At 46.7% G+C, this 14,621-nt stretch overlaps 3 protein-coding genes across 3 annotated transcripts; all 3 read right to left on the reverse strand.

The window, feature by feature from the left end:
* Positions 1-465, reverse strand: LOC128732140 (uncharacterized). Its single transcript, XM_053825308.1, has 2 exons — positions 286-465; positions 1-225 (listed from the first exon to the last, which is right to left on the reverse strand). The coding sequence occupies exons 1-2, from the start codon at positions 375-377 to the stop codon at positions 99-101; spliced, it is 219 nt and encodes a 72-aa protein (XP_053681283.1). The 5' UTR covers positions 378-465; the 3' UTR covers positions 1-98.
* A 261-nt stretch (positions 466-726) lies between these two features.
* Positions 727-1,536, reverse strand: LOC128732200 (pyridoxal phosphate phosphatase PHOSPHO2). Its single transcript, XM_053825371.1, has one exon. It carries the CDS (start codon positions 1,534-1,536, stop codon positions 784-786), a length of 753 nt encoding a protein of 250 aa, XP_053681346.1. The 3' UTR covers positions 727-783.
* A 2,008-nt stretch (positions 1,537-3,544) lies between these two features.
* On the reverse strand, positions 3,545-4,394 carry LOC128721725 (serine protease snake-like). The gene is made up of 2 exons (XM_053815504.1): positions 3,968-4,394; positions 3,545-3,891 (listed from the first exon to the last, which is right to left on the reverse strand). The coding sequence occupies exons 1-2, from the start codon at positions 4,392-4,394 to the stop codon at positions 3,545-3,547; spliced, it is 774 nt and encodes a 257-aa protein (XP_053671479.1).
* Between the last annotated feature and the right edge of the window lie 10,227 nt (positions 4,395-14,621).

Consider the following 14,621-nt stretch of genomic DNA (forward strand, 5'->3'; position numbering starts at 1 on the left):
TCAAACGTCTACATGATTTATTCACTACAAATCACACTATAACAGAAACACCACGCAACAATAATGTCTCAAAGCAAATTCTGTATATAGCACTGGATTTACAAATGTTCGTTCATTTTTATCACAGACCCGCCGTCGACTGGTGTGTCTTTGGCTGCAGTGGAGGAAAGCTGTTTCAACCGTTGTCGTTCAACGTCTCGGCGCACTCCTTCGTGCAGTCGTTCTCTATGGAGAAAGAAAATGCACTTTGAGTGGCATTGTAACATTGGTTGAATATGAACTCACCGGTCAGCTGCCTGGCTGTAGTGCACGTACGCAATCAGTCCTCCGCTAGCGACACACGCGGACAAAAAGGTTATTTTTGCCGCTGCGGACATTGTGAACTTTGCTCTCCTCCTGCAGGAGTATTCGCCCACACAAAAAACTAAAATTTCAAAGCTGTTAGTGGCTTTTCGTCCTTGCAAACCGATTCACGGCTAGCACGGATTTCTCGTCGTTTGACGTTTCTTGGTAAAAATGTAAATATTGCACAGCTCTGTCATCGACAATACTCCCCATCCCATCCCCATGCACAGCACTATGCTTCTGTGTAACTAAGCTCCTCCACCTGTTTCGTTGGTAAATTTAAATGGCTACCGATCGGTTCAACTCATTATTACATCAATAACTATGCATCAATTTATTGTGCGTATGGTAAACTAAAGCTACCGTCTGCCTAAAACGTTACCCTATGCATGCAATAGCATTCGAATGGCGCAAAACGTAACGAAAATACACAAAAAATCAGTCCTCTAGTTCAGTCCATATGAGGTCGTTCAGCTCATGACCGTTGGTCCATTGCAGCACCTTAGCGAGGTACGGGTGCTCCTGCTTGCCGATAGCACTCTGCAGCGCACCGTGGCAGGAAAATCCGCGCCGCGCACAAGCGTAACCGTTGCTACCAAGGCGCAGCATCGGACAGACATCGTTTTTGCCATCGCCCGCGTAAAACACCTTCTCGTACTCTATCTGCCGGTCGTCGTGCTGGCGTCGCAGAAAGTCAGTAAGGATCTTTCCTTTGCATAAGTTCTTAGAACTGAGTGTGCACTCCGTCTGGTAGTGGAACGGGCGCAGTTCTAGCAGCCCGTTGTCATCGAACCGCGCCGGATTGGTGAAGATCGTATGAATGTTCGAACCGATATCGTTGTAGTCATTCCACAGACGAATAAACTCCGAGTTGGAATCACTGATAATGATCACGTCGAATCCATGTCGAACTAGGTTGCCGATGCATGCCTTCATGCCCGGCACCTCCGGTATGCCCCGTATGGCCGAAGCGATGTCCATCGGAGTGAACCCATTCTGGTGTAACAGTCGGAATATACGCTGCATGTACGGAATCCAACCACAAGAACGTAAAATGCTCTGCACATCCTCAGGTACGCCTCCGGGACCTAGCAAGTCGCGCACCACGACGTCCGTGTTGTGTTCGCACACCGTATGATCAAAGTCCAGCACGGCCAACCGTTTCAGCAATCGTCCACTGCTGGAAAACATCCTTACCCGTGCGGGTGCGTCTGATTGCTTAATAGCCGCCGTGTTGCACAGAGTCACACGCAAATGTTTAGTATCAGCCAAGTAGTGATTGTCGGATCAGTCGATCGATTTAGCCAGTCCTTCCTTCAATGATGTGTCGATAAACGGTGGTTATCGGGGACGTAAACAGGTGCGCTAATTCGTTGAGCGATGCGGGCTATCCACTAATCGGTTCAGTAAATGCATAATATACCTTTCGTTTGAAGCTTCCGGCCCGTTTCCTCGCGATAAGGTAAAGCACGCTGCTCCTGGTGTCGCTCCGTCCGTTCTCGTCCTGTAGTTCAAGGAAGCTGTCCTCAAACCCCAAATCGAGCGCCACGTTCTATTTTAAATGAGAAAGTTCGATATCAACAAGTGAGCGGATGAGGTGGCGCGTTTACGCTGCTGCTGCACCGCAGCACAAACAAACCACGCCGAACGGGATGATGGATGAGGATGGTCCATTTTTTCATCGTCATCAACAGAAACACCCACAGTTTTCCGCGCGCGCAGAGGATGGCAACAAAAACAAACGAAGAAAGCGTGGCCACAGCTAACAGTCTCGGTAAGCGGGAAACACAGCGCGGGAGCTCAGGACCACAGGTAATTTATTTTGTTTCTATTTTGCAGTATTACACGGCTACCAAAGGAGCCAAAAATTTGGCGAGTATCATTTTCTTCTTTAGCCGCCGTAGCCAAAGCAACACGATACAGCTGACTTCGTAAACACCGCACGACAGGCACAGGCTGGTTAAGAATTGTGACATCTTGCAGCTTCAAATGGTAACATTATAATATTTAATTCTTTAAAACCAATCACCATTCTTTACGCCCACCAGTCCCATAGATCCAAACAGCGATAATCATTTGATTAGAATATTTATTCATCGAACTTATTATACAAGTTGATAGGAAAATATGCAAGTTTAAACCGAGATTTGTATCCTTGGCGTGCTTTGTCGAATGTTGACCACTGTTCGTACTGGGTGAATGTTTTGACGGATTACACGGAGGGTAAACGTTATAAGACAATCGTATAAATGCTATGTGCTATTACTTGCTTATAATCTTATTCTAAGAGCTTCTAGCAATGGGGTGCTGATGTAACAGTTTTGTAATACTGGTTGATTTTATAATGTCTTTAAAATGGTGAATAAAAGTCTATGGGAATTATGAAAAAAAACCGCAATCTTACCCTTCCGATTATCCGGTATATTGCACGTGGTGTGCGCTGCAAATTTCGTAAAATAGTAAAATCGTTATGGTCCGTTTGTTTCATTACTTGACCAATCATTGGATCAATATTTTCAAAAATTTACCTCGATAAAAATGTAAAAATGATGCTTAATCGTGTATAATACAAACAGCGAATAATACAATTCCATAATGTAACACAATTCCATAATAAAATAAGTAATTAATGTAACATAATGCACCGATACACTTCCTCATGCAACGTTAGCTCAATTCAAAACTATTCGACATTTCCTTTTCTCGACATTTTTTAATCTTCATTCTGTGTTCATTTTTTGTTGTTGTAAATTTTAATGCATAGTTTTAAAAGTAAACTTTACGCACTATATAGGTAAGCCTTGGCCGTAAAATACTGGTAGCTTAAAACTAATCTGTCATGTGCCGTTTCTTTTAAATCATTGCTCATATTATCATATGTCTTAAGATACGAACATTTTCTAAGCAGTCGTACTTCATTTAAAACTATATAAAATTAAATAAATATGTCAAAATGCCATCGATACCTATGCTTCATTAAGTTACGCCTAAGGACACTTCGACGGTTGGAAAAGTTGAAGAGAAATTTCAAGGTTTTCCAGGTGTCGGGGTTGGTAAGGCATTCGGTATAATGTTTAGGAACACTTTTTCGCACTGGAATGTGGCATCTCAGCCTTAGTAAACGCGGCAAGAAGAGGGCCTAATTTGGCGGGGTATTTTTGAGTTCTTTGGCACCGGGATGAAGCTCATCGCTGACCGGCTAGTACTGCTGACTCTGCAGCATCCGTTCGATCCAACTGACATAGGATGAAACGCGCGTGTAAATTCCGGGTCGGTTTACTGTCCCGCAAATGCCACCGTTCGATGTGATACCCACGATATAGTGCTGGCAGTGTCGCCCTGTTTCACCCCACGAAAGCACTATCTGTAGAGGTCCTCCCGAGTCACCCTCGCACGTATCCTTACCGCCCTGCGGGTGGCCAGCACACAGCTGTGTCGGAAGCACTCCGTACGGAAAGCGACGGCTGCGATACAACACCTTATTGCACTGTTCGTTCGATACGATCGGAATCTGGACGCGCTGTAGAACCGTGGAGGATTCTTCGACTAAAATGAACATATTGAACAAAAGACCACTGAATTGAGAACATCGCTCGAAAGCAACAGCATGCGCTTTACTTACAGTAACCGAGCTTTCCCCAGCCCGTAGCGACAATCGGCACCTGATCGGGAATGTCCTTGCTCGTCCACAGGCAGGCGGGTCGAATGAGCATCCCTGCGATGTTCACCGGTTGCTCCAGTTTCACGAGTGCAATGTCATTATACGATTGGATGCCGACATAACCCGGATGTTGTTGGATCGCCTGGATGCTGCAGTCCTGTGCAGGACGCAACAGATCTCGAGATCCGAGCCGCACCACTGTCGGTGGGTTCGACATACCGATATGTGCGCAGTGTGCTGCTGTCAGAACAAAACGCTCCGATATCAGGGATGCCCCGCAAAACCACTCAGTTTTCTCGACGCATCCTCGGCCGTCTAGCTGGTTGCAGGGTCTGCCTAAAGCCGCCATATGAGGAAACTCTCCAATCTCCACACTGTCACCGCCCATAATGGCCGCAACCGCGGTCAGTAGGTCGAAGCAAAGGATCATCCACACCAGGCATGCCTGCAGAAGCGCGAACCGGCGCGAGGATCTCAAACCACCGCAGTAAGGCATCGCGAATCGCGTTAAAAGTCTTTCCGCTTGGTTCCGAAAGGATCTACCACACACGTACACTATTTCACAGACGTGCACACGACCCTTGGCACAGTGGTTACGTTCTTACAGCTTTCCGAAAGCCTGCACACTACTCGCGCCCGTTCCATCCAGATGTTAAACTGTCGTTTGCGTTGCCGGATCGTTCGCACAAAACCACCCCTCAGAAGGATAACCGCTTGCTGCAAACACACAATCGCTGCGTTCTCTAGCCCGGCACGGAATGAGCGAACCACCGGTGACCGGACTCGACCCGAGCGAGGTGCGTTTCTCGGTGGTTCATGGTGGTGCGTCATCGTTCTCCATCTCCCGAAGCTCGCCGCCGGTTGACCACAAACACTCCTGGTGGGGGTCGTCGTCATACAGAAGAGAAGGCTTGCTCTTGCGCGAAGCTTTGCGCTGGAGCTGCTACCACGCGAACGGCGTCAAAAGACGCGCGAGCGCTCACGCGCGTGGAGGAGCTTTGAAGGTTGCAATCGCGCGTGCTTTGGACCGCGTGGGACAGAAAGAGCCGCAAAAGAGATAATCGAGAGCAGAGCTCCCGATTGCACCACGGGCCGGTCGGCTGGTGCAAAGTGGACAACTGGGTGGTCCGAGGCTTCGATTTTAGGTTGTCTCCGTTTCCTTCCTCTTTGTGCCTTGTGTCTTGTGCTCGGTTGAGAATTGCGATCGTTTCCGGGCGCAAATGTGACGCTCTCAGAAAGGTGAAGGAAACCAAACAAATCATCACAAACGGTTTACCACGATGAACGTCCGTTTATGGCCATACACCTGCTGCAATGCGCGCCCATAGTTCCGAATCTGGACGTTTTTTTTGCAACAAACCTGGTTTCTGTGCCAAAGGCGGTCGATGAAAGAAGACGCTGGTGGTGAAGTCTATGAATCATACCCCATGCTACGCATGGATACGCATGCACGCACTTGGCGGAGCCTGCGTGGAAGGATCTCTGGGCTGCTGATGGGTGCACCGGAAAGCTTTCAGATTGCGAATCTTCGATCCGTATGAGAGGGAGGCCATCCAGTGCGCTTTACCGGCATGACGTGGCAGCGTGTGAAATAAGAGCTAATGGAGGCTTGGCAGTGTGGAATCGTCCATAGCCGGTACCACGCCACATTCCACGCAACGCCCCGACCGGAAACGGACCGGAGTCCACGCGCAGCCCTCGCGTCCTTCGCGCAGAATAAGCGGAAAATGAACACCGAACCTTTTGGGTGGTATGGTCGCGTTTCGCACCCGAAAGGATGCTGCACGAGCGGGAAAAAGGTCACGGGAGGACATTGGTCGGGTTTTCGGGGTGAGCGGTATGAATCATCCATCGGACCGTCCATTGGAGGACACATCGTAGCATAATAAGCCATCTCGAAACGGAGCGGAAATTGTACGATCGATGCGAGACGCAGTGGGACGCACGCTTTTATTTGTGTCGTCAAGGATCTTTAACTTTACAATGCCCGTCAGTTTATTATAGTGCCGCTAGAGAGGTTTAGTGCACCGTGGGGAGTGTAATTTATTAATTAAATATTGATTGTTTTACTTGCATTTCTCAAAAGGTGAAAAAGGTTGTGCTCCGTCCCAATCAAGGGTGTTGTTTGTTTTAAGTATTTAGTAAGACCCGAGCTATAAGGAAAATTCAAAACCAATAAACAAAAATTTAAATACATTTCCCGGCATGGTGTGTTTCTTCTTTTTTCTATTTTTGTGTGTTTCGACCTTTCCATACCAAATTAATGTAACGTAGTTTGTGTTGTTGTATGCTTCCCCATTCGATATCATTCCATTCTGCTGAGCCATCAAGCATGACATGGCAAATTTGAACGAATCCGATATTCTCTTTAAAATCGTCATAGTAAAGTGTGGTGCTTTTTCAACTATTTCGCAAACTCTCTCTCTCTCTTAATAATGAAATTATTAGTGATTAATCTAAACTGGCGCTAACCTTCCTGTTTTTGCAATCAAAAAAAGGTTAAGCGCAGAAGGTGTGCCCAATTTTAGACCGCGGCTAACAAATTCGGGCCAGGGCCACCACTGCATGCCACCGGCAGTGAGTCATGTGAATTTTAAGTGCATCATCGATAGTGTAGAAGTCCATTGCTCATAATTTGATGGTCAATGATTACTCACTTAACTACGATTTTCTCCTAGAAATTCCGATTCGGAGAGAAATTCCGCCTATAAAAAGATAACAAAAAATTCATAGAAAGGCTGTATGAAAAAATGATTTACAACTTCCTCTCATGAAGAGATAATACTATCAACCCTTTTTGTAAACTTTTATTTCTTTAAGTGACGAATCATACCATGCGTAGTAACGCAACTAAACCGACCTTACGCATGATCCACGCCGCTTTCCAACCACAGGAGCCTGGTAACTTCGGGAAACGTGCCGAATGTATCAATCACATCCAACTGTATTATGAAATCTGTGACGTCTGCAACCCAGGTGGCGGCTTCCTCCAGTGGAATGCTCGCCAAAACAACTGACGCAAACTGTGATCACGCGGGAGTGTACTCGTCCAGAGGGCTTGTGCGTTCGCAGGTTTCTGCTGTGGCCATCGTCATCGCTCTTGAGGTTTGCCACCACGTCGTCACAGCTCCACATGGCGTCGACGAACTCGATAGATCCGGTCCATTCATGAATTCAGCGCGTTAACCGATGAAGGTGGTGTACGGGCAACAGAGCGAAAGAGATCGAAAAAAAAACAAGCCATCGGTAGGCTCCCGCGTAGTCTGGGTCACCATGAGTTGTTGGTAAAAAAAAACGATCGTAATGGATTCAAATATATCTGCAAGCATTTGCATACATTTTGTGGTACTAATTTATCATTTATTACACACGATAAGGTCGGTTTTTTTAGCGAAAAACATAACGCTTGAATGCATAATGCTGAATTTGAAATAAAAGCCATTTAGTGCGTTCAAAATAAATCAATAACGTACTGTAGTTTCATCAGCTTTGTCAAGCATGGCGAAAAATGATTTCATTGCTTGTTAGTGTTGCGTTCTCTAAACTGATACTACATTTGATATTATTAATTGATATTTAAAGATAAGATTAGCTTTAAATTTGTGGATCTGCTTGACGAAAAAAGAAACAAATGTACATATCAATCATATTTTCTGCGCCGCATCCGCCTTTCATGGTTTAAAAATAATCCTGGAAGCTCCAAATCGAGTATGTCTCACTCATAACCTACGAAAATATTCCATAATTTAATTCTAATCACATTCATTCCGCGTTTGCCCCGCACACCACCGCTGCCACAAACTGGCACAATCTTGGCTTACATTTTATACGTTACGACACCACAAAACCTGTGTATCGCATCGTGCATTTTGTTCTTCGCCAAAGCGATAGTTCGAACAGTAACAAAGCATAAGAATAAGAAACAAAACAAAAACACGTCTATTAGCGCCTTGTGATTTTTCATTCGTGATCGTAACCAGTTTTCGGCAGTTGAAAGTAAACAACCAACAAAGGAAGATAAAATGCACGGAACCCGCCGGTCAATCTTGGTACGGCATTCCGGATACAGGAGTGATTTTAAACCGATAAAAAGGACCTATATTTGAGGCGTTTTATGACGTCTTCGAACTTAGTTATTATTTGAAAGCATTAAATTCGAGAAAACACAAAATTATACACAATAAAATCCAAATGAAAAGTTCTAAATCTATAAGCTATGGGCAAAGAGTGGAAGGATTGCTGTTGAGTGCGGAATTGCTATTTTCGCGATACTGCCATATGATATTTTATTGCGTCGCAATTCAAACATGCCTATTCGATGTCGTGGTTTCTGCCATTTACCTGAGATAAAAAATGATTTAGTCGGACTAAATCCCGTCAAATGTGTTATTCATATTTCGCTAATGTCATCTGGTAATAAATGAATATATGTACATCTTAATTGATAATTAGATAAAAATAAAATAATCTGCATATTTGAGCATCATATTTGAGCATTTATTCATTGAGTCGAGCTCTGAGCACATCCTTAATTAAAACAAAGCTTTTTAGTACACGGACGGCGTGCGCCTACCGACACGCTTCGAATGCCTTTAGTAACGCGGGATCAGCTAGCACTGGGGGCATGTTTTTAATCGAAAAGCGCACTTTCAGGCGCATTTCCACGCACTCGCGCACGCAAACACAAACCGCCACATGGTTGAATCGGCAGAATCGCCATGGCAGGGCGGATAGTGGCTGTGAAAGAATAGATGCGACACAACCAGCTAACCACACTGCCAGAGCGTATATTGCCCGGTTTAAAAGCACTTTAATAACGGTGCACGGGGCGAAGCGTGTGCACTGGAGAAACCGCTGCCAACCAGCCTGATGGTTGTTTTAGTACTGATGCCTCCTTTGGGATGCAGCTGATCGTGGGTTCCGGCTGCCAACGTCTCCGAACGTCGAGCGGGTGTCATTGCGATGAGAATAGAGCCCGAACAGGCGACACGCCATCTGTTCTACGTTCTATGTTCTACAAGGGATCCTTGCTTTCTCGTGTGACATTCAGATGTCTTCATCCACGAAAGTAATCGCTTTTGCTGTTCCCAACAGCCGTTGGTAGCCACGTTGGCACCAGCTTCCTGTTGCTCTCCGTTGACGACAATCCCTGTTGGATGTGGTTGAACGTTCTGGATGGTTGATGAGAAAAAAAAAAATAAATAAAGGACGAGTAGTTAGACCCGACATGCGCCAAGAGAAGGGTCGGCCAAATCAATTACACCATGTAACCCGCGTCATCATCATCATCATCATGCAACGACGATCCATCCGTCGTTCTATTAGAACCCCCCTTTTTTTCATGCATCCTTGCACACGAACGTAAAATCGCCCGCTTGCCAAATCCGGCCATCTCGAAATATCGAACCTCGCGGAACGGTTCACGGTGAGGCCAGTAGTACATTGCACGAGCGCGCGCGCAGCTGGCAAAGGTCGGTCGAGAACCTGCGCTGCAGATGCAAACCACATCGCGCGATGCACCGGCGGCAAAAGGATTGTGCTATAAATAATCTCAGGCTCGCCGTTTCACACGTAAGCCGCCACCCACCTGTAAACCGGACCGGCGCGTATCCGGGGAAGGGTTTCGCGAGCCAATCGGTCGGTCATATAATGCGCGATCCTCCCTAGCAATCGTTGCCAAATAAAGTAAACTTTACTCTAGAGCACACAGGGCATTTGGGCCACATGGGGGGTGTGTGTAGGTTCTTAACCACCGTAAAAATCGTATATATATTTTTTTTCTTTCGATCGGTACCACCGGAGGTAAGAAAGGCCACCCCCCGAAGGATCGATCCCAGTTGAATTTTGGGAGTAGTGCACAGTTAGTATAGTGGCGGGTCCGCGCATGGGATTATTTCTATTTTACCCGTCCCATACAACGACTGTACGACGTGCGATCGGCGCAACACGAATCCATGGAGAACGCATAAAAATAGACATTGCAACCGCAAGGTATGATTGGGGGTGCGCTCTCTCCGTGTGCTCTACCCCTTGCGTAAACTTCTTTCGGATAGTTTCTTGATCGATATTGTAGGGCGCGCGCAAAGAAGAGATTTTCCTCGCCCGGTGGTTACTCACCACGCGGCGATCTGTCAGTGATATTTTTGTTTTCCGCTCATCGACGCAAACAAAAACGCAACTATATAAATGGACTGGGGTGCAGTACGTGGACCAAAGCAAGGTATTTTATTTTCGGAAGATTGATAAACAACGATCTTACAACATGACGGATTGTGTGTGTGTGGGAGTGTGTGTATAAAAGGGCAAGGAATTGGGTGAAAGGATTTTATTCAGCTTCACACACTATTGCTACCGAAGACTGCAAATATGCTGCTGCTCTCGTTGTTTTGCTGGTGGTGTGCTGCTGTTGTTGCAATTTATGTGTTACGAAATTTTCATATTCCTTCACGGCGCTCGGGAACACACCACCCTTGCGCCATCGATTCAGAGAATCAGAAAGTACTACAAAAACCCCCACAACGGTGCTTTCCCACCACACATAAAGCGTCGCATATCGATTCTGGAATGTCGTACCAGATAGTGCATTTACAAATACCTCAACAGGGAATGCCTCGATGTAAATGCACCTCTGACACGTACCCCAAAACTCAGTAAAGGAAGCACGGCACGCCGTCGCCTTTGGCATGTTTTCTTTTCGAAACGTCAAACTAAACACCGTAACGAACGCGCGTTAGTTAATCGTTCCCGTCTTATCAGCCACGATCCACCCCGCTCGTCGTCGTCATCATCATCATCATCGAAATCGTCACCATTGCCCGCGGGGTTCGCATACTGTTTTAAATCGCACCTAACTGCAACAACGACGCTAGCCCTTTTTGTGTAGGAACATTGATCAACAGATCTATTTCCGAACGCATTAAAGCATTCATCCTTACCACGGCATCGAGAAGAATGCACCCAACTTCACGTTCTGCGCTTTCATGACTGTTCAATTGTGGTCTCTCACCCAGCAGCCTTTATGATCCCCGTCATCATTTGTCATTGTGGTGCAGTGAAAGAGCACACACTTGCACACGCTTACCATGCAATTTCCACCCACCCATTCACCAACACACAACCATTTGAAAAACGCTAGCGCATTTCAGGGGTTGATTCATAAAATGGCTATAAAAAAAATCGCATCAACGCAACGTCGACTGTCCGTCCTCTTGAAATGCTTTTCCGCCACAACCAACCGATCGAGTGGATCGTTACACAGCACACGACGGGCCATAGATATGGGCATTGTGTAATTCCAAACTGCATTCTATCCTCGACTCCAACCGGCGTGGCCATGAGAAGGAGAATTGTTTGTTCTTACTCTGGTTGTATCATATACTACTGCTGTATGTTGACGGCGAACACGCACACGCAGTGCAAACCGCTCGTATGCCGTTTATGCCCGCGCTAAAAACGCATCATGCACTGAGATCCGGCGTTTAGCTAATTCCGACGAGTGGGTAGGTAATGGCGCTAGTGATATTTCACCCGAAGGCCATTTAAAAAAAACTGAGTGAGCCACTTGCAGCGAATTATTTTACTTTCTCAGCTCCCGAGTACTCTCGAAGGGAGAAGCAAGTAAGTCAAGTGTGTGTATTCCTCCAATGATATGCTCCATCATTATGCAACTTCCCATACGGAGGATTCGTCATACAAAGCGGAGTAGCGGCAAGTAGAAAAAAGGTTTAATATTATCAGCAAAATAAACCATTGCCAAACGGCACTAATACGAACGGAATTGAGATATCGAAGTAACGATTTTAAGACGTACTCGTTGGCGCGTTCGACGTCTAATGGCGTTGGTTCGAGATGCAGTGTACATTCGTTCACTTGAACGTACGTAAGCGCACTTGCATCTGCATAACTCTGCGTCTCATGCACAAGCGACCTGCGTTGCATTTTAAGTAACTTGCCAGCCAGCCATGCCATCGTAATCACTACGACGGAGAACAAAAAGTGTATCTCGAGTCTTATTGCCTAATTCTCACACATCAAAGGTCAACCCGATTTGATGACAAGGCGCCCACAGCCGGGGTTTTGCCTAATCCTTTATGGAAGCATTTTCCAATTTGTTAATCCATTACCACCAAAGGTAAATTAATGGGACACGCTGAATGCATTGTAATGGGGCATGGTTGATATATTATTTCAAGTAGAACTGCATTCCGCATCGGTGTATGCCAACCCGAAATTGCATTTGAATGGGTTTTTACCATTCGCATCTTTACACGCGCGTTGGACACGTCAAGGTCAATGCAACCGGGGGATAGGCAAGGGCAGCCGCCGTGCGTTAGTGTATGTTTTGTCTGTAATGCACTTAATGGTACAACTAACACGGATCGATACAGCACAACACGACGACAATTCTCCGGTGCAGGTGCTCACAACATCGCAGACCAAGGTGACTGCTGGGAAAATGGTGGTTTCGCTCTAAGCGACTTCCACACTAACAAGCGATTGCGATAACGCCCTCGAATAGGGGGTTGTAGAGAAAATCGAAATAACGCATCAACTCCACCAGCAGTTGTGCGTTTTTTCGGCCCTCTCACTGCTCACGGACCTAGAGGTGCCTGGTTCTCAAGACAGCTGTTTTCCTACATCCCCAAAAAAAAAGCCACCACGTGGTGGCTGAGAGCAACACAGATCATCTTAATATTAGCAACCCCCTAGTAAGCAACCCTCAGGTTAGAAGCAACACTCGCTGCAAATGGCACCGAAAGCTTTCGTCTTACTCCGGAGACCCCGTTATCGGAGCGTGATTATTGGGTTATTGGAGAGAGCAGCTGGTACACACACACACACACACACACACACGCACTTACAACAACCCCCTCCGAACAATGGTACGGGAGGGGCGCTATCTATTTCAGCAAACTCCAACCCCCCAACACCCCACAGCTGCCTAGGACGTTTGACGGGAGAAAACCGTTTCGCGTGAGCCCCAGCTCAACGAATAGGCGCTACTCATGTGATTACCGGTTCCTAGCGAATGTGCGTGTGTGTGTGTGCGTGTGTGTGCTGTGTTCTAGTTGGATGAGTCCATTTTTCACCCACTAAAATCAACCACCGTGTGCCGGTGCTGGAAAATTGTCGGAAACACCGGGCAGCTGGAGGATCATAATATGATAATTATGATTTCAAACCCGACTATTTCGAAACCCAGCACAGCGGCTTCGGTTTGGAACGGAGACGAATTGGAGTTTTTTTCCCCCCTTTACGCCCAAGATGCTTTTCTTTTTCCCCACCCTGGTAATAAGTGTGAAGATCGTGCAAAAACCCACAGTGTTACAGCTAGTCAATTATAACATCCGTTCTTTCTGTGTCGCTTCTCCTCCAACGGGGTCTTATCAGCGATACGAGAGCAAACGCAGAGAGAGAGAGAGAGGTTGTTTTGCGCATCACTACCTCCAGCTGAAGCACGCGAAACAACGGGGCAAAAGCAAGTAAGCAAGCAAGGTGATCGAAATCCATCCACACCACGAAAATGATTGTTCAATTTCCCATACCACGCTGGCGCGTTGGCCAACGGTACACCCGAAAAAGGCCGCCTTTTCACCAAAAAGATTCCACTTTTTCCACCGGGTGGGGTGGACGACTGGTGCCGATGAACGGCGCTTTCCCGAAACGTGCCGTCGTGCGCGGTGAAGTTTTTCTCTTTGCGCTTTCCTTCTTCGGATGGCAGAAACAACACGTTGTTTCACCTACATTTTTAAGCGGTGTACCGCACATTGCCGATCCGTTCTCTAACGGAGGTTGTTGTGCTCCGTTGGTAGGAGTGTGTTGCTGTTGCCTAACGAAAGCGACCAAAACCAACCAACCAGCGAATGTCTCTCAGAGGAGAGCAAACCGATCAGAATAGGGGTAAAGTTCAGCACAGTGCCACGCGTGAAGGTTCCATTGTTTTACGACACCGATAGGGAGCCCCCAACCTCCTTTGGTGATGTTGCGACATCATCGATCGTCACCAGCTACGTCGTTCAAATACAGCTGATAACCTTCGACGGACGGGACACGACCACGGAACGGCACACCAAAACCGGATGGCAGGTCCGGTTTCTGGGAATGACGGCTGTGTATGTTTTTTTTTCTGTTTTTTTTTTTGCATTAAACCCAACCAGACTGAGACCAGAGCCTTATCTAATCGCACTCGATTTGCACTCTCACGGGCCGCGTTTATCGAGGTGGAGTAAATGCGTGCCGCCGATGCGTGCTTCTTCCTCCCAGAAGGTGTTCTGCTGGGTTTGACTTTCTCGATAAAATCTATCGGACGCAACCTTTGGAGGCGCTGGAGGAATGATAACGCGCTCCCAATCATTCCGAGAATCCCACGCGTCCAGTAAGTGCCGCGGTGGTGGTATAATCAGCTTTTAAGTAATTTTAGCGATTGCCCTAAATTTCGTTGGCAGACAACGCGCGCGCGAGCCAACAAGATTTGTTCTCGTCGTGTTCCCCTTTTTGCGTGCACTTCTCACCAGCGAACATGTGCCAACATTTGCTAATTAATCACCCGCAGCACAAACGGAGAACTGAGCCAAAACAGCAGTCCTTTTGCGTAACCAAACCAGACCAGACCAGA

The sequence above is a fragment of the Anopheles nili genome, chromosome 2 (assembly GCF_943737925.1).
Source record: "Anopheles nili chromosome 2, idAnoNiliSN_F5_01, whole genome shotgun sequence".
Lineage (NCBI taxonomy): Eukaryota > Metazoa > Arthropoda > Insecta > Diptera > Culicidae > Anopheles > Anopheles nili.

Coding starts and splice junctions, on each gene's coding strand:
- LOC128732140 (XM_053825308.1), bottom strand. CDS start 377: ATGTCCGCAGCGGCAAAAATAACCTTTTTGTCCGCGTGTGTCGCTAGC. Junction 226..285: donor TACAGCCAGGCAGCTGACCG/GTGAGTTCATAT, acceptor CTTTCTCCATAG/AGAACGACTGCACGAAGGAG.
- LOC128732200 (XM_053825371.1), bottom strand. CDS start 1,536: ATGTTTTCCAGCAGTGGACGATTGCTGAAACGGTTGGCCGTGCTGGAC.
- LOC128721725 (XM_053815504.1), bottom strand. CDS start 4,394: ATGGGCGGTGACAGTGTGGAGATTGGAGAGTTTCCTCATATGGCGGCT. Junction 3,892..3,967: donor CTGGGGAAAGCTCGGTTACT/GTAAGTAAAGCG, acceptor TGTTCATTTTAG/TCGAAGAATCCTCCACGGTT.